This window comes from Sapajus apella, unplaced genomic scaffold, assembly GCF_009761245.1.
Source record: "Sapajus apella isolate SASKATOON/1434 unplaced genomic scaffold, GSC_monkey_1.0 scaffold20, whole genome shotgun sequence".
Taxonomy (NCBI): Eukaryota; Metazoa; Chordata; class Mammalia; order Primates; family Cebidae; genus Sapajus; species Sapajus apella.
In genome coordinates, this window is record NW_022436960.1 from 21,611,199 (window position 1) to 21,635,103 (window position 23,905).

A 23,905-nucleotide genomic window follows, 5' to 3' on the forward strand; every position below is an offset into this window, starting at 1 on the left:
GACCCCAAATGTGAGCACAACTCTTAGTCATAGTTTCTTCTGCTTCCTTCTTCGCACTAACTTAATCACTAAGCAGCTTGTTATAGCTTGTTCTCCAGAAAGGTAGAGAGAAGTCAATGGCATAGTCCTGCTTGTAAGGCCAGCTAATTTTTGGGCATGCAGGACTTTTGAGTAGGTGCTGACAGATGGTGTGAAAGGAGGTAATTTTTGCCCTCAAGGAGCTAAGCTAGGAAAATAAAACGAGTACACCTGCATTAATTAGCCACCAATTAAGTGCTAAATCATATGCTACTGACATGTGCAGTGGGGGTGAGGGGAAATTTGAGGGTGGACACTGGCTCCTTGGTGCTTTGGCAAGATTCAGCTGTGCCCAGCTGAACAATTGAGCAATGTTGTAAAAATTACATTTTTAATCAATATGTGTGACAGCTTTTCCCACTTCTTTTTAAAAATGTTAGAATTTTAATTTTAAGGCATTTTATTATAAAACATTACTATAACATAAATGAAATTTTAAGAAAAAAATAAAAGACACCATCTCTAAATCCCACGGTCCTAACGGTTATTTAACAAAGACCATCACTCGGTCTCTACAGTGTCCAGCTCAGTGCCTGGCACATTTGTGAGTGGCCACCATGACTATTCACCTTTGCAAGTGTCCAGATATGGCTTTGACAAGGGTGCCAAAGCAGCACCTCTCCCATGCCAGGTTCTCCACTGCATTATTGCATTGAATTCTTCTCACAGTGCCAAGAGGAGGTGGAGGTATGCTGAGGCTTGGCATGGTTGAGCAACCAGGGGAGGGCTAAGTAGCATCCCACGTCAGAGTGTGTAGATGTTTTTATTAGGTCGGAGAGCCTCCCTGAGACACAACAGCATAGAGAGGTGGATGCCTAGGATAAAGTGCTCCTCCCCTAGCCCTGGATGGTGTTAATATTCCCCCTGTCCTTCCTGTGGAGGAAGACGGAAGCTGCCTTACCCTACAAAGAGCATTTTCATTCCCAACATGTTAGTGCCAACAAGTCCTGTGGCTTCTGCCCACCTGCTTTTCAGGTAAAGCAGGCTTACCTGTTGGTACTTGTGCAGCTTTGAAGAGTCGGCTGTGGGCCCAGCTGGTCTGAGACAAAGCTGACTCAGGTTCTCCTGTCTAGGATTTCCCTCGCCCACTTCTCTTGCTTTCCCACTAAACAGTTTCAGCTACATGTAGGCTGGTTGATCCATACTTTTGATCTGAGTTCGCTGGATGTTTTCGTTTCCTATGGCTGCTGTAACACATTACCACAAACTGGGTGGCTGAAAACAACAGAAATGTATTCTCACAGGCTCGGAGGCTAGAAATCCAAAGTCAACATGTCAGCGGGGTTTCTGCTAGTTGTTAGAAGTCCTTGGCTCTCCTTGGCTTGTGGCAGCATAATTCCAGTCTCTGTCTCCATCTTCCCATGACGTTTTCCCCTGTATCTTTGTGTCTCTTCTTATAATGACACCAGTGACTGGATTTAGGGTTCACCCTAATCCAATGAAGACCTTGTCTTCATTGGATTACATCTGTAAACACCCTATTTCCAAATAAAGTCACATTCATAGTTTCTGAGGATTAGGACTTCTACATCTTAGTCTATTTTTGTATTGCCCTAGAGGGATACCTGAGAATGTAGTTAATAAAGAAAAAGATAATTTGGCTCGTGGTTCTTTAGGCTGTACAAGAAGCATGGCACTGGCCTCTGCGTCTGTTGAGGGCCTCAGGCTGCATCTACTTATGCTGAGAGGCACAAGGCGAGCTGGCATGTGCAGAAGTCAAATGGCCAGAGAGGCAGTGAGAGAGTAAGAGAGGAGATACTGGGCTCCTTTTGACATTCTATTACTTCACTTGGGAACTAATAGAATGAAAACTCATTTGCCCCCTTGCCTTCCCAGGGAGGGCACTGATCTATTCATGAGGCATCCACCCCATTACCCATACATCGCCCATTAGGCACCCCTCTTCAACATTGGGGATCCAATTTCATTATGAGATCTGGAGAGGACAAACATCCAAACTGTAGCAGACATCAGCCTATCTTTCGAGGGACACAGTTTAACTCAGTACATGGAGTGAGCCCTCAAAGCGCCTCAGGCCAAGTCAAGGTGATAGCAATGCTGGTACTTCTTCCTTTTGGAGAAACTGATGTCTGCTTACATCTCTGTAAATACAGTTGAGTTGATTCTGCTCCTCAACCCTGGGTTACTAATAGTACTTATTTTCAAAATAGCTGACTGGGATAATTGAACCTGGAAGCAAATCATGCCCTTTTCCATTCCTACAACCAATTAAATGTAGGTCCATGAATAGAGATTTTGTTTTGTTCACTTCTACATTCCCAGCATCTATTAAAGCCACCATCAGCTTGAGACAAAGTAAAGCCAATCATCGCTTAGTTATTCACTTGATATTGATTGAGCAGCTGCCGTTTGCCAGGCACTGTGCTTGGTATGGGGGAGACAATGAGGAAACTAGTGGTGACTACAACTTGTTGAGTATCTACTGTTTGTCAGACACTGAAACATACTCTTTGCATGCTTTATCATGAATTCGCATAAAAGCTATAAGGTAACCTTTATTTTCTCCATTTATAGATGAAAAAAACCTGAGGGTAGGAAGATGAAAAGCCTTGATCAAAGTTATAGAGCTCACAAGTGGCAAAATTAGGTTTGAACTTGAATGGTGTGCTGTGGACCAGTCCTTCACCACTCTTTGACTGAGGTTTCTGAATAATGTTTTCCAGTTGTTGTTGTTTTACAGAAATCTGAGTAGTTTTTTATTAAACCAAATAATCTTCTCAGTAAAATAGATTTTAATGAAATATGTAGGTGAAAAAAATATACATTGTCTAGCATAACATGTCATGGCCAAAAACAGAAGTGGGGAATGTATGCTTTCATTTTAGATAAATATAAACCTTGAATACTAATAGCATCCCAGTTAATAAATGAGGAAGAAGTGGAAGAAAATCATTTTCAATCCCTAGGGAATAATGCCATACCATTGATTCTCAATGGCTGCTAAGGGCACAAATACCAGAACTTATCAAATGCCATTTGCCTCTTGATGGAAGTACGTAAGACTGCCTTTCAAGTAGCTAGTCTGTCCGAAAATGAAATCTAAATGTGATCAAGCTTCTAAATCTAACTATAAATTCCAAAGGGAGAGGAACATGTTAAATCATACCACGATCAAAATGTAGATTGTGGGATATTTTCTGGCAAAGAACCAGGTTCTTCACCAAATCAATTGCAAGGAAAAAAATAAAGATGGAAAAAGAATGTTTGGATGAAATGACAGCACCTATCAGCCAATTGCAATATCGACTTGAACAAAGTATAAAAAAAAATCTTGGCGATATTAAGAGGAATTTAATACTGTCTGGATATTGGATAATGTTAAATAATTATAATTCATATTTTATTTTATTTTATTTTAAGACGGAGTCTTGCTCTGTTGCCCAGGCTGGAGTGCAGTGGTTCGATCTCAGCTAACTGCAACCTCTACCTCTGCGGTTCAAGCAATTCTCGGCCTCAGCCTCCTGAGTAGCTGGGATTACAGGCAGATGGGGCTTTGCCATGTTGGCAGGGCTGGTCTTGAACCCCTGACCTCAGGTGATCCACCAGCCTCAGCCTCCCAAACTGCTGGAATAACAGGCGTGCCCAGCTGTCACATTTTAGGTGTAATATTTTGATTGTGTTTAAAAACAGAATCCTTATATTTTAGAGATACATGCAGAAATGTTTATGGATAAAATGATATGATATTGGGAATCTGCTTCAAAATAATCCAGAGTGGATAGTGATATTGATGAAACAAGTATTTAATGAATTGATAATTGTTGAAGCTAGTGAGCCCGAAGTGAGGCGTTTGCTACTCCTTTCTCTCCATTGTTATGTATGTTTGAAATTTTCCGTAATGATTTTAAAAATAGTTTTGTAAATATGCGAAGAGGAAGTAGTTCAGGAGGTCTGCTAAGGCAAGAGGAATGAAGGAAAAGGTTAGTGTCCACGGGAGAATAAGCTAATCCCATTTTCTCCTGCAATTTAGTAGCATGATGGACCGGCTCTGGGAGCAGCAGCTGAGTCAATCATGTGCTGGGGAATCCAGAAGAACAGAAACAACTTGGTTCTTCTCTTAAAGCAATTATCACACCCACTGCCACCATATTCAGAGAGTCAGAAGCAGTGAGGTTACAGCCTGACATTTGTGTGGTACTCTGCAGTTTACAGAATGTCTTACATCTTTCAGCTAATCTTCAGTCACAGCCTTATGAGGGAGAGGATATCATCCTCACTCAAGAGACCAGGAATCTGGAACTCTGACCTTTGACTTGACCAGAGCATATGTGGCAGAAGTGGGGTTCAGACTCTGTCTTCAACGCCATTGTGCATTGCTGTTTTTTCCCTATTACTGGCTGTAGAGCGGCTGAAGCAAGCACTTGCGTCTTTTACATGTGTATGTATTTCAGAGCAGGACAGTGATATCTATTCACGCTGTAGACTTCTGTTTGGATGGACATCATTTTTTTTTTTTTAAATTTAAGATGGGGTTTCACCATGATGGCCAGGCTGGTTTTGAACTCCTGACCTCAAAAATAAGAAAACAAGCTGGGCTCAGTGGCTTACGCCTGTAATCCAAGCACTTTGGGAGGCTGAGGCAGGTGGATCACCTGAAGTCAGGAGTTCAAGACCAGCCTGGCCAACATGGTGAAACCCCATCTCTACTAAAAATATGAAAAAATTAGCCAGGTGTGGTGGTGGGTGCCTGTAATCCCAGCTACTCTGGAAGCTAAGGCAGGAAAATTGCTAGAACCCAGGAGATGGAGGTTGCAGTGAGCCAAGATCATACTATTACGCTTGAGCCTGGGCAGCAAGAGTGAAACTCCCTCTCAGGAAAAGGGAAGGGAAGGGAAGGGAAGGGATGGAAAGGGAAGAGACGGGAGGGAAGGAGTAAGGAGGGGAGGGGAGGGGAGGAGAGACCTGTTAGTGGTGAGTCCATTGGACAGGAAGATTACACTAAATTAGAGGGCAGGATAGGGGAAAATAGCTAAATAACAGGCCCCTACCATACTCTAGGCACTGTGCTGAAAGTTATAGTCAAATATTGAGATGAGAGTCAGAGCTGGAAGGGGGAAGAAATTAGTTTCTCTGTCACTTTTTTTTTTTTTAAACTTGAGAGTAAAATGCATAGTACCTATTCAATTGTAATCACGTTTAAAGAGAGTTTAAAGAATAAAGAAGAATTGGCAAGAGGGGATTAGGTCAAACTTTGCACCCCAAATCAAGCTAAGGTCCCAAGTAATGTGTCAAACTATGAAGATGCTTCTGCAACTGTGTTAGAAGGGATAAAACCCATGGACTGATGTTGAAAGCCTCTGGTTTATATAGATAAATATATTGAGAAAATAGGAAAGTACTGGCCAGGCACGGTGGCTCACGCCTGTAATCCTAGCACTTTGGGAGGCCGAGGCAGGCAGATCGCAAGGTCAGGAGATCGTGAGCATCCTCGTTAACATGGTGAAACCCTGTCTCTACTAAAAATACAATTCGCTGGGCGTGGTGGTGCAAGTCTGTAGTCCCAGCTACTTAGGAGGCTGAGGCAGGAGAATAGCTTGAATCCAGGAGGCAGAGGTTACAGTGAGCTGAGATCACACTACTGTATTCCAGCCTGGGCAACAGAGCAAGACTTCATATTAAAAAAAAGAAAAGAAAAGAAAATCAGAATGTATTGATTCACATTATCCCTAGACAGCTTTTCTAAGAAATGAGTCAGTCAAATCATTCCTCAAATGACCTTTTAATTCTAAGGAGGCAGGCAGGGGAAGCTATTTCTCATAAAATGCGTCAATGCTTGTTCTAACTTGTATATTAATATTGTGTCAAATTTGTGACACAATAAGTTTCTATATATATTATAGAGTATGTTGCAGTTTCCTTGTGTAATACAGGTTTCAAATGTGGGCACATTTTAAAATTGTTTCATTACTGAGACAGTGTAAAAAGGTGTGTACTTTCGGAGAAGTTGCACACAATCTTCTGGATATTACTTCCATCATCAGTAAAAAGGAGGGGCTGTATGAACCAATCTCACAAAATCTGAGTCATGGAACATCGTTTTACTGTTTTACCTGATTATGAGATTTATTGTTGTATCTCTTTTTTTTCACAAGATTTTATTGATTATGTCTTGAATTCATAAGAAGCCAACATGAGGTCTTGGAACAGAACTCACAATTGCATTATTCCTAAGGGAAAATAGGATCCACTTTATAGTACGGCATTTAGGAACACAGTGTGGCAAAAATTAAGGTGGCCAATATCATGTTTGCTTCATTAATAAAACTTCAAGCATTTATTTTGCCCTTCTTGTACACACTCTGAAATGGCTCTCTCAATCTGTAAAATGAGAATAATAATAGGAACTGATTGCTGGGGTCATTTGGGGTAAGGCTTTATTCAGTTAATACATAGAAAGCATTAACAAAAGTGCCTAGCTCAGAGTAAGTGCTGGGTAAGTGTTGGCTGGGGCTGTTGGCATTGTTATCATTGCCATTATTGTTACTGACCCTCATAGCCACCTATGAGATTGGTCGTAGGGTCCTTCCCATTCTATACGTGGATGTCAAGTGTGGAAGTTATAGAGCTAGAGCTGAAACGGAAAGTCCAGTTTCTGACACTGAGTCATGAAGCATACTGTGGCCCATGCTGCAGACCCTTCTATAAAGTGGTAATTCAGTATTTTAAATCTAACTTTTACTTGTCTTGACACTAACTTGCCTAGACAATTCTATATGCTGATATGGAAAATCTCAACTGTATCATTAAGTTTTTTTTTTTTTAAGTGCCAAATAACACATCATGGGTATCCTTTAATCCCAGTTACGTTGTTTTTAAGAAGTTAGTCATATGCTTTTTATAGCTAAACATTTCTGAACCAGATACATAAGAAATTGCTAACAGTTGTTACCTCTGGGGAATGGGACTGATGGTTAAAAATAATAGAGAACTTTTTACTTTTTATTTTATGCCTTTATATACTGTTTGAGATTTTTTAATAAGTTCAAAAAAGAAGAAGAAAGAGCAACAACACATCTCTATAATACTGTTCCCAAACTCAGAAGATCCCTTCCCTCTTTGGGGGCTGTAGGTCCTGAACTTAAAGAGTCATGGCGTATATTAGCATACAAAAGGCTGTAAGAAGCTACAGTAAAGAACCTATACAGTACATTTTCTACTTTTATTGCACTTATTAAAAAACCCACAGAATTATATTTCATGGTATATCAGTTTTGGAAAAGTTATAAAAATTTAAGAGAAGATACCTAGCCTTAGGTCAGCTGCAAGTGGAAGAAAGGCGAGCGTTGGAGGGGTGACAGGCATGCCTGGCTGTGTGGGGGAAGGATACCAGGTCTTGGGTTCAGGCAAACCTGGGTCCAAATCCTGGGTGTCCCGTTTACTAGCTGGCCCAGCATGAGCGAAGTTCCCCAACCTCTGGGTCTCAGTGTGCTCACGTGTGAAAGAGGAATATTCTCCCTCGTAAGTACATTTTCAGGATTAATTGAGGCAAGTACCTGTTCTCTCATCCTCCGTTCCACCTCTCTAGGCTGTATGACTGCCATGCCTTTGTTTATGAACACCCATGCTTCATCCCAAACTGACAAATTATCCATTTGTGAAAGCCTTCATGTCAGGATTAATCAGAGGCCAGGCGGTCAAATAACAAGTTCTTCCATTTACAACGTGAATCCATTTCTAAAATCTTGATTTATAGATACCTACTTCAAGAATGTGCCTCTTGGACAAGGCTGAGTCCATAGGCACTAGGATACTGTTGAGAATCCTGTTTCTCCAAAATTCATTCTAAAAGTTAAACTCTAGAAACTCATTGTTTAAATCACATCCAAGTTTGCTTGCCCCAGGCTCTTCCAGATCCCTGCCCCAGAGTAACCCTTCACTCTCATTTCCTATGCCAGTGTTAACACTCTAACACAGTGGAAACAAATTTCAGGGTGAAATGCAAAAGGATGTGTGCTAAAGCATTGCCTTTTCGAAGTAACCTTTGCATTAAGCCCTTAGAATCTAATTACTCAAGTGTTATTTGCCTCCCTAAGTACTCATGCCCATGCAGACTGAGCTTAAAGTTCAGGAAGTAATAACAAAAGGAAATCTGAAGGGAGATCTCAGGCTCAGCCTCTGAAGACTCTCCTGTCTGCGCCTGGCCTCTCCCTCCTCCTGGGTGTGTCTGCCCGCCGGAGAAGGCCAGTGAGTAACCTGCACATTTTTTTTTTCATCTTGGCCCTTCCCACCCAGACGAGAGGACCGAGTGGCAGACAGGCAGGCAGACGGCAGTGAGTCCTGTTCAAGCATGCTCGGAGCATACCTCCACCCACACCCATCGCCTGGACCCCTCGCCACCCTCTCCCCAGCCCAGGAGGAGCCAGAACCCCTGCGAGGGTCCGGAGGGGGCCTCCGCTCCCAATGGTAAGGGCTGCCAGCAGCAGGACCACTTCATTCATTTTATTTGCTTTGGTGTTGGCTTTTCTTTCTGATTGTGTTTAGATGGCAGAGTTTCTGAGACAATTGAAGGTGTTTTGTTTGCTTAGTTCTCGGTGGTCCCAAGACAAAGAAATGTCTTTTCGCAGCAGGGTTTATTAGAAGTTGTAACCTGATAGCATGGCCTTGGAAGAAAACTTAACTAATTACCTCTAGTTAGTACAACTTACACTTTTGGCACTGTAGAAAAACAAAACAAAACAAAAAAACTACATTGCTTACCAGATAGGTTTTGAGGAAGAAAAAGTGTGAAGGGTTGTGGGCATTTTAATAGATAGGCACCTCTGACTAATTGAAATGTGGCTGAAGTGTCACCATAGCTTTGTAACAGACCAAGATGATGTGTTGTCTCACAACAAAACACAGGAGCTTTATTTAAAGGAGTTCAGTGTTGAAGGAAAGATGCAAGGTGGGGTTTCAGGAAAAGAGCTACAAGGTAAGTCTTACAATTAAATATTTGCGAACATGAACGTATTGAATTAAATCTGTGGTGCTGTGGGAAAAAAAAAAGTCTGATGTTCAATGTGGAATTTGTGTCTCATTTAAGAGAGAAAACTGAGATCTTTGTATAGTGTGTTGAGAATTCTTTGAGAGAATGGTCTGGAGGCAAATGGTGGAGGCTGGGAAGCAGGTTTTGTGCAGGGAGCTGGTGCCAAGGCCCTTTCCCTCAGTTGCTGTGGGTGAGAGAGTAATTCAGAGTAATCAAGCACTGCATTGTTAACAGGCTTCTGTGTCTCAAATATTTATTCTAAACACAAGCTGTTGGTTCACCGTCATGTGAAGGAATAAAGTTACTGCCTCTGGTTCCTGTCCTAGCCCAAACTTTAATACCCGGGAAGATATTAATAAAAATGTAGGAAAGACAAGGCTACATGTAAAGTGAATTTGAGGAATTACATTGTGTTTATATCAGAGTGCGAGGATGCTGAGCTAAAGGGTTTTATAGGAGAGCAGTGTGGGAAACTGCAGTACAAACTGCGCAAACCAGAGGCACTGCCGTGACACCTGTGAAGGTTTGGCCTGTGCCAAGTGACTCTGAATATGCAGCACAGGTTTGTTTTCGGCAACTCTGTGCAGGCAACTGAAGGATGCCCCGTACGGAGCAGCCTGTGCTTAACATGTCTAGGTTTCTAGAACTGCAGTGAATCGCCCTAAAACACGGTGTACCAAGATGGCACATCTGAACTTTCTGGCATATAGAAAGCCTATGAAGTTAGCTGTGAGTGAGGCGATGAGTGGGGAGGGTCACAGGTAGGGTGCAAATACCTTTCTTAGGGTGAATGCCCCTCTTCTAAGTTTCAGGAAAGTGCAGTATGTCTTTTGCTGGAGATAAATCACCAATACTTCATCGTTGCCATGCCCAGGGTTCCTGTGGTCATAATACCAGTAGTTTGCTTTTTTGTGGTTCTAGTTTCCCCTTGGCTGATTAATCGAAAGCATAGATTGCCTGCAGCCCCATCAGCCAGCTCATTAAAGGACAATCCCAGAACACCACTTATTTGGAGGCCAAATGAGCAAGAAGTGGAGGTGGGAACCATGATGATGATTTTGCCTAATGATTGCTGGTTCACATTTGTGACTTTTCAGTTATGATTAAAAGACTAATGGAAGTCACTCAAAGTTGCCCATGCACTTAACGACATTGATAGCCATCCTGACTCTCACAGGTATTTGTACATTTGATGCTACACATTACAGTACAGAAACATCACCACCCCAAACGTGCTTCTCTCCCAGAATCAGTGCTCAGGAATAGAATACAGTTTAGAAGACTGTTGGTAACATTTCCTCCATGTAGTGCTAGACCCCTATTAACTTCAGTAGAGATGGCATCAAGGTCAAGAGGTGGAAGAAGAGACCTAGGGCCAGCAAACATGACAGGTTTTTTTAGGGGAAACTTATGTAGAGGGATGGTCCATTGGCAGCAGGCTGAACAGGAAAGCCACAACCACTTATAAAAAGCAAAAGCGGCCGGGTGCAGTGGCTCACGCCTATAATTCCAGCACTTTGGGAGGCCGAGGTGGGTGGATCACGAGGTCAAGAGATCGAGACCATCCTGGTCAACATGGTGAAACCCCGTCTCTACTAAAACTACAAAAAATTAGCTGGGCGTGGTGGCGCGTGCCTGTAATCCCAGCTACTGAGGAGGCTGAGGCAGGAGAATTGCCTGAACCCTGGAGGCGGAGGTTGCTGTGAGCCGAGATTGCGCCATTGCACTCCAGCCTGGGTAACAAGAGCGAAACTCTGTCTCAAAAAAAAAAAAAAAAAAAAAGCAAAAGCATGCAGTTTATATAGGATTTTCACTTACCACCTTCCCCCAAACTTCATCTGGCCACCTTCATTTAACCCAAACCAAAGGGCCTTGATCCCCGGTATGGCCGGGTTCCGTGGGATGGGATGGGGGCTTCAGATGTTCCTCATGGTTAAGAAATGGATCTCAGGGATGGCTGCTCCCAGAATCCTTAGCTTAGAACTCTGAACACATTCAAGTGCATCTGCCATACGCTCCCATTCATGGCCTCTTTGGTGTGTTTTTAGAACTTCCTGGGGTTTCTTTCTGAAGCAAAGTGAATGCAACATCTGCTTGAATTTGGCTTTTCTGAGGCAACTTCATGGTGAATTTAGCATTTCTTTTTATTTCATTGTGTTTTTCATCTACTCCTGTTGCTTAGTCCTTTAATCAGTGACTGTACCAAGCAGACTGAAAACTGGATATATAAATAGGTATCAGACTATGGACTTGAGACAGCCTTGCCTTTGAGCAGCATGTACTTTCTCCTTACCAGTTGCTAAATCACCTCCAGAAAGCCTTCAGACACTAGCTAGCTGTGGCCACCACTACCATCTTGTGTTTGAATTCTTCTTCTTCTTCTTTTAACTAAAAAAAAAAAAAAAAAAAAGAAACAGGCTCTCACTTTGTCACCCAGGCTGATCTTAAACTCCTGGGCTCAAGTGATCCTTCTCCCTTGGCCTCCCAAAGTGCTGTAATTATAAGCATGAGCCACCAGGCCTGGCCCACACGTAAACATTTGAAGAATTTTAGTGGAGCTATCCAAAAGGTCATGGTGATTTTTCTGAAAAATAGAAAGCAGCACCTTAGCTGTAGCGATGCTAGGATAACTGCTGCTATATCCTAGACAGACTGCATGCATCTTGGAGCTTGGATCAGGGAAAATAGTTGCAGATTCAGGCCCTGAAGTATTAGTGCATTTTCAAAGTGGTCACAGTCTGGCGAGGGTGAGTAAAGAAGAGAGATAGAATGCAGAGAGCCTAGGAAACAGCTGGTGGCTAAAATCTAATTAGCATCGGCCTGTAGTTGTCAAGCAGCTCCAGTTTCCTGCTCTTCTTTTTATGCTTCGGTGCTCCTCATGGTAATGCTCTGGGTCCTTTGGAGGGTGTAGCCCTGATGATCATTGTCACATTTCATCTGTAGGCACATCCTAAACCAGGAGGAGACATCACAGAGACTTGTCCTGAACACATCCTCATAAGAGTTGCATGTCATTCAATCCTCTTAAAGAACCCCAAAAGGGGGCGGGCGTGGTGGCTCACACCTGTAATCCCAGCACTTTGGGAGTCTGAGGCAGGTGGATCACGAGGTCTAGAGATGGAGACCATCCTGGCCAACATGGTGAAACCCCATCTCTACTAAAAAATACAAAAATTAGCTGGGTGTAGTGGCACGTGCCTGTAGTCCCAGCTACTTGGGAGGCTGAGGCAGGAGCATTGCTTGAACCCGGGAGGTGGAGGTTGCAGTGAGCCATGCTCGTGCCACTGCACTCCAGCCTGGCACCTGGTGACAGAACAAGACTCTGTCTCAAAAAAAAAAAAAAAGAACCCCAAAGGTTAATACGAAATAGTGCTGAGAGTAAATAGATTGCTTTCAATTTAGTTTCAGACTGAGACCTTGAGGGTTAAGTAAGGTGTGTGTGTGTACAGACAGGAGTAGAACTAATGAATATCAGATGAAGCTTTAACCTGTGGACTTGGTAACATTTTGAGATGAGAGTGAAAACTTCAGCCCTCGCTTAGAAATCACATTTGGCCAAAAGTGCTCTCACCTCCACCCCCAGGGTGTTATGCTGTGTAATGGATTAATTTTTTAAATGGTCACAATTATTCTCCTCTTTGAATCTATTTCCTTAAGATAGGACTTTGCAGCTTTTTTATCAAGGAGTGGAGTCTCTTTTCCCAGCCCCTGAATGTGGGCTTGGCCTTATTAGTTACTTTGGAACAGAATTCAAATAGAAGTGAAGGTGTCCAGGTATGTTGGTTCCAAGCCTAGGTCCCAAGCCCAGGTCTTCAGAGGTTCACTCACACACTTCTTTCCCTGCAAGAATCCGGCATCTCTTGCACTATAGACAGACATTCATAGGCTTGCTTGCTGGGGCGCGGAGACCCCGTCACCCCAGGTAACAGTGACTTTACACTGGACATGTGAGTGAGGCAATCCTAGACCAGCTGGCTCACCTCAGACACTTGAGTGAGCCCAGCAGAGCTCAGACAAATCCATCCAGATCCATAGACTCATAAGCAATAATAAATGCTTATTGTTTTAAGCTACTGAGTTTTGGAATGGTTTGTTATACTAACATAGCTGACTGATACATGTAGTTCCCTGGACATGGTCCCCTTTTGGGGTCTATCAATGTCATTATAGACCCTTAGTTCAACTCAGTAGAAGAGATTCAATCAATGGATGGAGGAGTTCTATTAAATGGGGGTAGTGGATCCTCAATCCTTATGATTGTCAGAATTACTCTGAGACATTTTTAACACAGATGCCTAGGCCTTGTGCTAGAGTATTCAATCAAATATCTGTAGATGAAGATTCAGAACCTGTAATTTTTAAAGCTCTGGTTATTGGCCAGGATTAAACCCCAATAATTCAATAGTCTTGTCAATCCCTCCATTACTGAAAGATGCAGTGATTCCAGTTCATCTCTACTTAAGCAGATAACACTCAGTTCATTACTGACTTGATATACTTGTAGCTGCAGAAGTAAACTTTATGATCACCTTTGGCCAAAAGCAGACTAACCCAGATGCTAGATGGGAAGAATTCACAGTTGCAGATTGATGGCTAGAATTGTATATTGTTTACCATTGTATCTCCCTCGGGTTTACACATCAGGTTAACCTGATGTGGACTCATGAATAAATCCTGGACACTGGGAATGTAATAGGACCTTGCTCTGAAGATCCTAGAGCCTAATAAAAAAACCTCAGATATCAATTATTTATCTTGTATTAAGAAAACAAACGAGGCCGGGCGTGGTGGCTCAAGCCTGTAATCCCAGCACTTTGGGAGGCCGAGGCGGGTGGATCACGAGGTCAAGAGATCGAGACCATCCTGGTCAACATGGTGGAACCCCGTCTCTACTAAAAATACAAAAAATTAGCTGGGCATGGTGGTGCGTGCCTGTAATCCCAGCTACTCAGGAGGCTGAGGCAGGAGAATTGCCTGAACCCAGGAGGCGGAGGTTGCAGTGAGCCGAGGTCGCGCCATTGCACTCCAGCCTGGGTAACAAGAGTGAAACTCCGCCTCAAAAAAAAAAGAAAACAAAGCAAACAGTATTTTAACCATTAAATTACAGGTGAAATTTTACTATGGTGTGTGTACCAGTTGTTGCTTACAATAATGCTGTGTTACAGACAACCACAAAATCTGTTTTATACAACAATGTGCATTTCTTTTTTTTTGGTTTTGGTTTTTGTTATATCATGTTTATTTTTTCTTTTTACTTTTTTTCTCTTTTTTTTGTTTTTTTGTTTTTTTTAATTTTTTTATTATTATTATTATTATTATTTTAGTTTTAATGATTCCACTTCCTTTATTGCAGTAACCTCTGTACAAAGCAGCAACTGCAATACTCAAGGTTAAAACATTAGAAAAGCATTTGTGTGACAGTTATAGTACAGTATTATCAAAATATTACATTTTCAAACTTAGCAGATAATCATCCACCAGAGCTCAAATCTTTAAATTATTTCCATAGTCTTAAAAAATATGTAATGTCGGAAAGCATATAAAAACAATGTAAAAGGAAACCTAAAATACAAATGAAATAATGTAACAAATAAATATTTGATTTCAGTAACTGTTAATAATCAGCTTTAACACCACCATTCTCTCTAAACTTATTTCTTACTTATAGGAATAATGAACTGTCAAATGCAATGGCATAATTATTTACTTCCAAGCTATCACCAATGATTAGAACTAAAAAGCATTTGGCATAAAAATCAAAATTCAGCATAAAGCTATTTTTAGCTTCAACACTAGCTAGCGTCTCCAAGAATTGTTGAAATTTATCAGAGTACTGTAACAACCTTGAAAATTTTTGACCTGGTGTCTAGTGTTAAGTGAAAGTAATGTATATTTTTTTAAGTGAAAAGCTTCTTACATTATTTCACAGACAGTATTACCCACCCCACATTATGCATATGTAGATATGTTTTATGTACTTTATACACACATGTATGACGCATGACATTTGTTTGCTGTAGTACAGAGATGGGGGTCCATCTCTGCCATCTCCACGAGAATAACATGCTCAATTTAAGCTTCTGATGATGTCATTAATCTGTTAACATCCTGTTGGTCAAAGAAAGTCATATGGAGTTTGTCAAGGGGCAAGGAAATGTATTTCACTTTTTAATTTTTTTTTTAATTTTTTAACTTTTTATTATATTTTTTGAAACAGAGTCTTCTCTGACACCCAGGCTGGAGTGCGATGGTGTGATCTCAGGTTCTCTCTCTCAGGTTCAAGTGATTCTTGTGCCTCAGTCCCCGAGTAGCTGGAATTACTGGCACCTGCCACCACACCTGACTAATTTTTGTATTTTCACTAGAGATGGGGTTTCACCGTGTTGGCCAGGCTGGTCTCGAACTCCTGACCTCAAGTGATCTGCCCACCTCGACCTCCCAAAGTGCTGGGATTACAAGTGTGAGCCACCAGGTTCAGCCTATTTCACTTTTTTGGTGTGAGAGGCTGCAAATAGTTGTGGCAAAGGGCATGGATATGGAGAAGAGTGAAGAAATAGGGCCATCAAAATACTCTTTGCCAGTGGGGGAAGGGTGTGTGAGGAGGAAGTTGCATTTTTTTCTGCTTTGGAAGGCTTCTGAAGTCCTAGCTGGACCCTAGAATAACCCAGAGACAGAGAAGTATGCATCCTCTGGAGCCATCTTCTGCTCCTTGTGATGTGGAAGTAAGCAGGGGACTCATAGCTGCTATGATCTGTCTAAAGGAATTTTGAAGGGAAAGAAACTTCTGCCAGGCACGGTGGCTCACACCTATAATCCCAGCACTTTGGATGGCCGAGGCTGACAGATCACTTGAGGTCAGGAGTTCAAGATCAGCCTGGCCAACATGGTGAAACCCTGTCTCTACTGAAAATACAAAAATTAGCTGGGCATGGTGGTGTGCACCTGTAATCCCAGTTACTCAGGAGGCTGAGGCAGGAGAATTGCTTGAAACCAGGAGGTGGAGGTTGCAGTGAGCTGAGATTGCAGCACTGCACTCTAGCCTGGGTGGCAGAGCGAGACTCCACCTCAAAAAAAACTTCCATAAATAAATAAATAAGTAGCTAGGTAAGTAGGTAGGTAGGTAGGTACGTAGGTAGGTAGGTAGGTAGGTAGATAGATTATAGATAGATAGATAGATAGATAGATAGAAACTCCTGATGGTATTTCAAACTTGTTAGCTACAGAAATGGCATTGGAATCCCTGTAGAATGAGTGCTTCTGTTTCCATTCCCACCGTATCCTCTAAAATGTAAAGAGTAAGGGTTACTGGGCTTGGTTATCCACTGCCCAGATCCAGGAGGGTTATTATGTGGGTGGTGTCATTGCCTTAGATCACATGATATCCCTTTATTGTTACCCCCTTTTTCTCAGGTGAAAAGGAATGAGTTTGCATCTACTCTGAACACGGGGACCTTTTCCCATAGCCTACCCAACAGTGCCGTGGTTAAAAGAGATTTAGTGAAACTATCCCTTCCTGATGACACATCTTTCCCTGATTTGTTTTGTGAACGGCTTGGGGCCTGAGCCTGTCTCATTGAGACAGGAAACCAGTGTTGATATGATTGAGATTCTCAGATATTCTCCAGGGCAGAAATTATGTTTTATGGTATGACTAAGAAGAATAAGGCACTTTATTTTAGGCCACTAATTTACGGGCTTTGCTATCGATCATTCTGTGCCTTTCGATATATGTGGCTAGTACGGTTTGTATATTTGTCCCCTCCAATTCTCCTGTTGAAACGTGATCCCCTAATTTGGAGGTGGGGCCTGGTGGGAGGTTTGGGTCCTGAGGGCAGATCCCTCATGAATGGCTTGTGTGCCCTCCCTTTGTTAATGAGTGAGTGCCCCCTCTATTTGTTCACCCAAGAGCTGGTTGTTTAAAAGAGCCTGGCGTCTCTCTTGCTCTTTCTCTTGCCCTGTGACACGCCTCCTCCCTCTTCACGTTCCACCATGAGTAAAAGCCTCCTGAGGCCTCACCAAAAGCAGATGCTGCTGCCATGCTTCTTGTACAGTCTGTAGAACCGTGAGCCCAAATAAACATCTTGTCTTCATAAATTACCCAGTCTCAGGTATTCCCTTACAGCAACGCAAAATGAACTAACATCATGGTGTATCAAATTTACCTGTGAGGAAACTCAGGTACAAAGGATTATGTAACCTTCCTGAGATCACATCTAATGGCCAACTGAGATTAGCCACCTGTCTTCTTGTTTTTTCAGCTTTTTCTTGGCAACCTGCTTGATAGTGCCTTGTTTCCCAAAACAAGCATTACTTACTGAGTATAGCATTACTTACTGAGTTGCTCTTCCTAAGAAACCCTGCCTCCCTACTATTTGTGCCCCCTGGGAAAAAAGGAAATCTAGCTGGAAGGTATTTCCCAATATGAGATTTCCATACAGCATTGTTAGAGAAAGTAAGCTGGATTATAGGTCATTCCTAAATTGCATTTCCTGAAGTTTCTTCATTATTGCCCTGACCACAGACATAGATGGGGAGGAGACTATTTAGAAGTCCTCGCCGGGTCTTTGTCCTGCTGACTATGCTGCCTTTACATGTTTTCTGAGCCCTCACCTGCCATTTCTGTTACCTGGTGACTATAAATGAGGGATCATAACCTCATGTTCAGCAGTGGCTCCCTGACAGATTATACTGTTTCTTATTGTGTGAAAAAATTGGTGTAATTAAACAACGTATTTTAACTAATGTTTTGTAGGAGGCATGATATGATTGGCATTTCTAACGGTGTTCTTCTCAAATTAACACATGCAAACAATCAAACGATTGTAATGGCCCAGAGTATATAGGGTCTGCTGCAACTAATAGATCAGCTGGTTATCTTGGATAGGTTGTTATCTTTCTAGTGATGTTTTTGCTGTAAACCTCATGTGTCTCTCATGTATACGGATGCTACATAATATATTATTTGAGCAATAATTTCATATCCTCCTCCTTTTTGCTCAATGCCAAAGGCCATGTCTGACTTGTTACCCCTTAAAATCTGGGAGCCAGCATAATAGAACGTAAATAGGTATTGAATGAGCAGATGCTAAGACTACAGCATCCAGCTCCTAAGAAATATTTGGGATTCTTCCCAGGTGTTTCTGCTCCTGAGAAAGGACAGTAAAGGGTTAATGTTCTCTGCAGGAGCAGGAGGGATTTGGATGTGGATCTCCGCAGAGCTGCTGGAATCACATTCTTTCTGCTACTATAGCAACAGGTTGAGAATTCTGCCAGCACTGTCGCCTGCCTACGTTGGAAATGCCTGTGTGCAGGCGACTTCATTGTCTCGGGGGACAACTGTATTTTCTATGATGTTTCAATAAAGCAGCTTCTTTTTGGAGACAGAGACCAGCACAAAGCAGGCGCCAAGAATCATGGAAAGGCAGAGCAAGATCTTGTTTTGATTGAAGGGACATTTCCAATCTTTTGCCCCTTGAAGAGGTGTTGAGTAAGGAAGGAATTAAGGTTTCATCTGTAGTCAGTAGCATCTTTTACTGCCTTCTAAAGGAGGCCTCTCTTCTGAAATCTAACTCCTGACAACATTTCAAAACCTTTCTCTTACTATTATTGCTTAGCAAGTAGAGTGATAGTAAAAGCTCTTGCCTGTGTTCGCTTCTAAATTTGGAGATGCCACACTGGACCAGAAAGTAGGTTTTCCTCTGCATTTACCATTCTTCTAACCAACTCTGTACCTTCGTCGTTTACTGAGAAAAGCTAACCAAGAATGCAAAATGGAGGTGTGAGGCCAGGCGCAGTGGCTCACCCCTGTAATCCCAAGGCTTTGGGAGGCTGAGGTGGGAGGATTGCTAGAGCCCAGGAGTTCAAAGCTGCAGTGAGCCATGATTGTGCACTTCACGCCACCTTGGGCAACAGAGTAATCCCCCATCTCTAAAAACAAAACAAAAGAAAAAAAGGAGGTATTATTCTTATTTGGTGTAGCAGTGTTGTAAAGAGAAGAACATCGGGAAGCTACAGAGGAAAGTTGCTTAAATGGTATTAAGTTCCCGGGGGCTTCACAGCATGTAATAAAATGCCTCACCTATTACTCAGGCCTGTTTCTTGTGATCTCTGCAAGAGGCAGGGAAGGCTCAGGTGTGGTGATAATCAGAGCTTAGGGCTAATTGTGATTCCTGCTGGGTTAATGCAGAGAATCAATAGGACTTAACTATCACTTTAGATTGATGGATCACTTTTCCACAGTACCATGAGTACATCTACATCTTGTTTTCACTTTGCATGTCGGCAGGAAAATCTGCCTGGTTCACTCTTTGTTGTTTGTTTACAAATACATTTTTGTCAAAAATACCTGGACATATTGAGCCTTTCTTCACAAACAGCACAGAATTCAGTTTTTCAAAGCTTTTATCTTATTCCACTATAGACCATTTGAATATAGGCTAAGCCCTTTCATCTTGTGTAAGTTTCAGGGCCCCATTATCACTGCCTTGAAGTTTGTGTGGCCACTGAAACTGCCATTCTTGTGGCAGTGTAATCAGAAGAGCACTGGACTGGGCACCAGAAGCCTGGAGGTCTCGTTCTACCAGGAAGTGGCCTTGGCCAGCTCATATGGGGATTTTAATTTCACTATATGTAAAATGAAAGACTTGGATAAGATTTCCAAAGTTTGTGTTACATCTCTTCCTACATGCAAAAAAGCAGGATTCCAGTTGTTTTAAAAGTCAAACAGGCTTTGCTTCACTGAAGTCTTATAATTTGCGAGGCACTGGAGGGCTCTGTTGCTTACTCTTCCCTAACGCTTAATCACACACCACATCTCCTCTCTGCTTCAGTGCTGCTTCATCAGGGAAGCCTCCCTTGAACCTCAGAATAGATCAGGGCTCCCAGTGTATTTTCCCGTATAAATCTGTTGTTTTCTTTCATCATACTTAACCACACTTTGTAATTACCTGTTTCGTTGGTGTGTGTGTGTGTGTGTGTGTGTGTGTGTGTGTGGTTTTGTTTGTTTGTTTGTTTTTTGACTCTCTGTCACCCAGGCTGGAGCCCAGTGGTGTGATCTTGGCTCACTGCAACATCCACCTCCTGGGTTCAAGTGATTGTCTTGCCTCAGCCTCCAGAGTAGCTGGGATTATAGGCACCCAACATCACGCCCAGCTAATTTTTATAATTTTAATAGACATGGAGTTTCACCATGTTGGCCGGACTGGTCTCAAACTTCTGACCTCAAGTGATCTACCCACCTCGGCCTCCCAAAGTGTTGGGATTACAGGAGTGAGCCACTGCGCCTGGTCTGTTTTTTTTTTTTAAATCAATTTTCTCACTCACTGTAAGCCTAAAGACTTGTGAAGCAAGTGCCCAATCTGTTCACCATCGTATCTGCACGTAGGAGTCAGGCAGCAAACATTCACTGAATGACAGAAGGTGCTGTGTCAGGCTTTATGGAGGGTCTAAAGATGATTGTATCACAGTCTCTGTCCTCAAGGATCTTAAGATTTACTTTCTCTGTTTTTCTTTTCTTCCTTTATTATCTACCCCTTGGACCCAAAATATGTTACTGGAAATTAAAACAAAACAAAACTCCCTGGGTTCTTGTCCTTGATCTGATCATTAGATAGGTTTTGATTTTCCTTGATGGGACTAATAAGTCTTTTGTGAGAAACCATGGAATGAGGCCAGGCCCCGGAAGGAGATTATAGAAGATAGTATGTAGAATGGAAATTGTAGACAAAGAGAGAGAGAGGTAGGAAGGGAGGAGTACCAGGAGGACGATGACAAAAAGAGCAATGAAACCATGGGGCTTTACCCATTTAATTAGTTTGCCTGTCAGAGTCCTTCTCCTTTGACTGCCAAGCCTTACAAGCAAGGACATGTTTCTTAAATAGAATTCTTACCGGCAGTGTTGTGTAATAGCACAAAGCATTTGCTACCAAAAGATGATTACATGCACACAAAAAGTTGTCTGAATTGCAGAAATTATTTTGCTTTAGAAAAATTACCAATTTTCTTTTCTTTTCTTTTCTTTTTTTTTTTTGAGACAGAGGCTTACTGTGTCACCCAGGCTGGATTGCAGTGGTGTGCAATGGCTCACTGCAATCTCTGCCTCCTGGGTTCAAGTGATTCTCATGCCTCAGCCTCCTGAGTAGCTGGGATTACAGGCATGCATCACTACGGCCAGCTAATTTCTGTATTTTTAGTCGAGACAGGGTTTTACCATGTTGAGCATTCTGGTCTCGAACTCCTGACCTCAGGTGATCCACCTTGGCCTCCCAAAGTGCAGGGATTACAGGCATGAGCTACCGCGCTCGGCCAAAAATTACCAATTCTCAACAGGACTGGCAGTTTCCTGCAAACCAGTAGTTATGATCAGTACAAGCAAATACATCATGAAACCGGAGGTAGCCATTACACCTGTTATGTTTAAACAGTGAAGGGCAATTTGATTTTAAGCAGCAAGGCTAAGTCTAGATTCTGGGAGGCAAAAGGGAGAATTCCTTAGGTTGGAGATAGGAAGGCTATTCATCTGCTAAGTACAGGAGACATGGGGGAAGTTGATTGAATTAGAAGGTACAAATTCTTTTATTCTTTCTGTGTTTGCAAGTTACAGAGTAAGTAGTTCAGGGGAGTTTTTCTATGTAAATTCAGTTTCAGTAAAAGCATAGCTCTCTACCTTCAAGAAGTGAAGCAGCCTCTGTGCTTTACCCTGAGGATGGATGTAGATAAAAGAGTATGGGCAGATAAGACCAGTAAAAGCTTTTCTGACTTCTCTCCCTAAGAATTTAGCTTTAATGACAAAAGACAGACTTGCTCTGCATAGTTGTCAGAGGTCCCTTTTTGCCAGCACCCACAAACACAATGGGTGTTAGTAGCCTGCCTTTTTATGCCTGCTTGGTCCAGTTGGGAGCTTAGATCCCAGCAGACTGTATCTGTCCCAGAGTCATTTCAGGAAAAGAAAAATGACTAAGACAATCACATGATCTCTCTTCTTATGAGGAAGAAGGAATTTTAGCCAAGAATGCAAGGCGTGCCTGCAGGCTTGACACTCATGCTGCACACATGCTATACACACAAGCATGTGCATGTGAACACACACACGTGTGTTCGTTCTGCTTATTCACTTATTTATGAAGAGACATGCCATGTCGGCTAAAGACCAGGAAATAATTGTGTTGAGTTGATAAGTAGCCAAACCATAAGGCTCACATGTCTCATCGGCAATATTAATTGGCCAATCCTTCATTTACAAAAAATACACAAAACAAAAGTAATATATTTGAATATGGTGCTTTCTTATCTGATGTCCCCTGCCTAGTTTGCAGAGAAAGTCTAGTGTAAGCATTCTCTTTGTTTCCTAGGGGTCTGCTTTTTTTTAGACCTGTGGGAAAAAAACATTTTAACAGAATTATTTACAAAGCCAATCCCTTTCTTGTCAGTGGCAAAGCCTCTCTTAAATTTCAGCTCTGCCACCGCCTAACTGTACAACTTGAAGCCATGTTATTTAACCTCCCTGCCTCATTTTCTCCAATTTTATGTAGAGTTAATAGAATGTCTCTGTCACAGGATTCATGTGAGAAGGAAATAAGAACAACTAAGAAATCTTTTTTTGTACAATACCTGGCTCATAGTATGATTTTTAAAATTGTTACTGTTTTTAATAGTTCGCAGAAATATTCAGCGTTTTCTTTTCTCCTTTAAGCTTCACAAATTAGAAACACCCCTTGTGACATTTGGTACTTCTCAATATCAGGGCTTCTGCTGGGGTAGGAGGAGAGGTGAGGAGGAGAGGCGAGCAGGGCAGAGCAGAGATGATTAGGCAGGAATGAGGGCGCAAGAGACCTTTTCCCATACTCTTCTCCTGCCTTTTATTCCATTGCTCTTTCTGGTATATTATACTGCTTCTTAACCTGCTGATGGCTGGGTATAATACTAGGTGCAATACAAGAAAGAATATAAATTCAGCTCTATTGTCCAGGAAGTGGTCATCTAAGTCCCAGGCTTACTTTCCCCTCTTCTCCTTGTCCATATACTTGCCATTTAGCTCAAATCCTAGCTCAAACCTACCCTGTGCACTGATGCCTACTAGGGAACAAGTACTCAAGGGATTTCAGTGGCACCTGTTGACTCACTGTAGAAGACAGAGAAGTAGTCCTCAAATCCTTTGCACTTAGAGGAAAACACCTATGAAAAGTCAGAGAGCAAGTCAAATATCAAACTTCCTGAATGCTCCATTCCCTCAGGACTTTCAGGCTTGAGGGGAAGGAATGTGAATCACTGGACCTGGAAAGAGGGCACAGGGGAGAGGAAACAGGAGGTTTCCTGTCCACCTCTGCTGTAAAAGACGTACCAGTGCAATGCAGCAGAGTGTCCTGGTGCACGGAATAGGAGAGATAATTGAATATTAAATGAGATATATATAAAGCATATCATTTTAGGGCCTGCATATAGTAAGTCCTCAATAAATGTTAGCGGTAATTAGTTCATGAATAACGTTTGGATACTCAGCTATTTGGAGGGCAATTAGACTTCTCAGTCTTATGTAAACCTGTCTGTTCCTAATGCTGCCAGCCGCTCACTTGTTAACCACATTGAATGGGGAGGAGATGCTACTCACACTGGTCCATCTATCTGCCCCTAGAGTCTGTCTTAGTTGTTCATGGGTTGAAATTAAATGACCCATTTTGAGGGTTCACAGATACTGTTCTGTGCAAGAGAAAAAGTGTATGACAAGCAGGCATATCACAAAACAAGCAGGCAGATCTGGCAATGACTGCAGGATGTCATTATATACGTTTTATCTTTAATGTGAATTTTTATTTTACTGTTTCTTTTATTTGTGTCTTATTAAAA

At 42.1% G+C, this 23,905-nt stretch overlaps 1 protein-coding gene across 10 annotated transcripts in view; it reads left to right on the forward strand.

Moving 5' to 3' along the window:
- The window catches only part of STON2 (stonin 2), a 174,781-nt gene that overhangs the window by 102,116 nt on the left and 48,760 nt on the right, over positions 1-23,905 (forward strand). For 7 of the 10 annotated variants that reach the window (XR_004271754.1, XM_032287712.1, XM_032287708.1 and 4 more), the window contains one exon: positions 8,332-8,502. The exons of the other annotated variants lie outside the window; for them this stretch is intronic. Coding sequence is in view for 6 of the 7 variants with exons in the window: in XM_032287712.1 (XP_032143603.1) it covers positions 8,332-8,502 (171 nt within the window). In the remaining variant the exon portion in view is untranslated. The remainder of the gene's footprint in view (positions 1-8,331; positions 8,503-23,905) is intronic. 10 annotated transcript variants of the gene reach the window in all.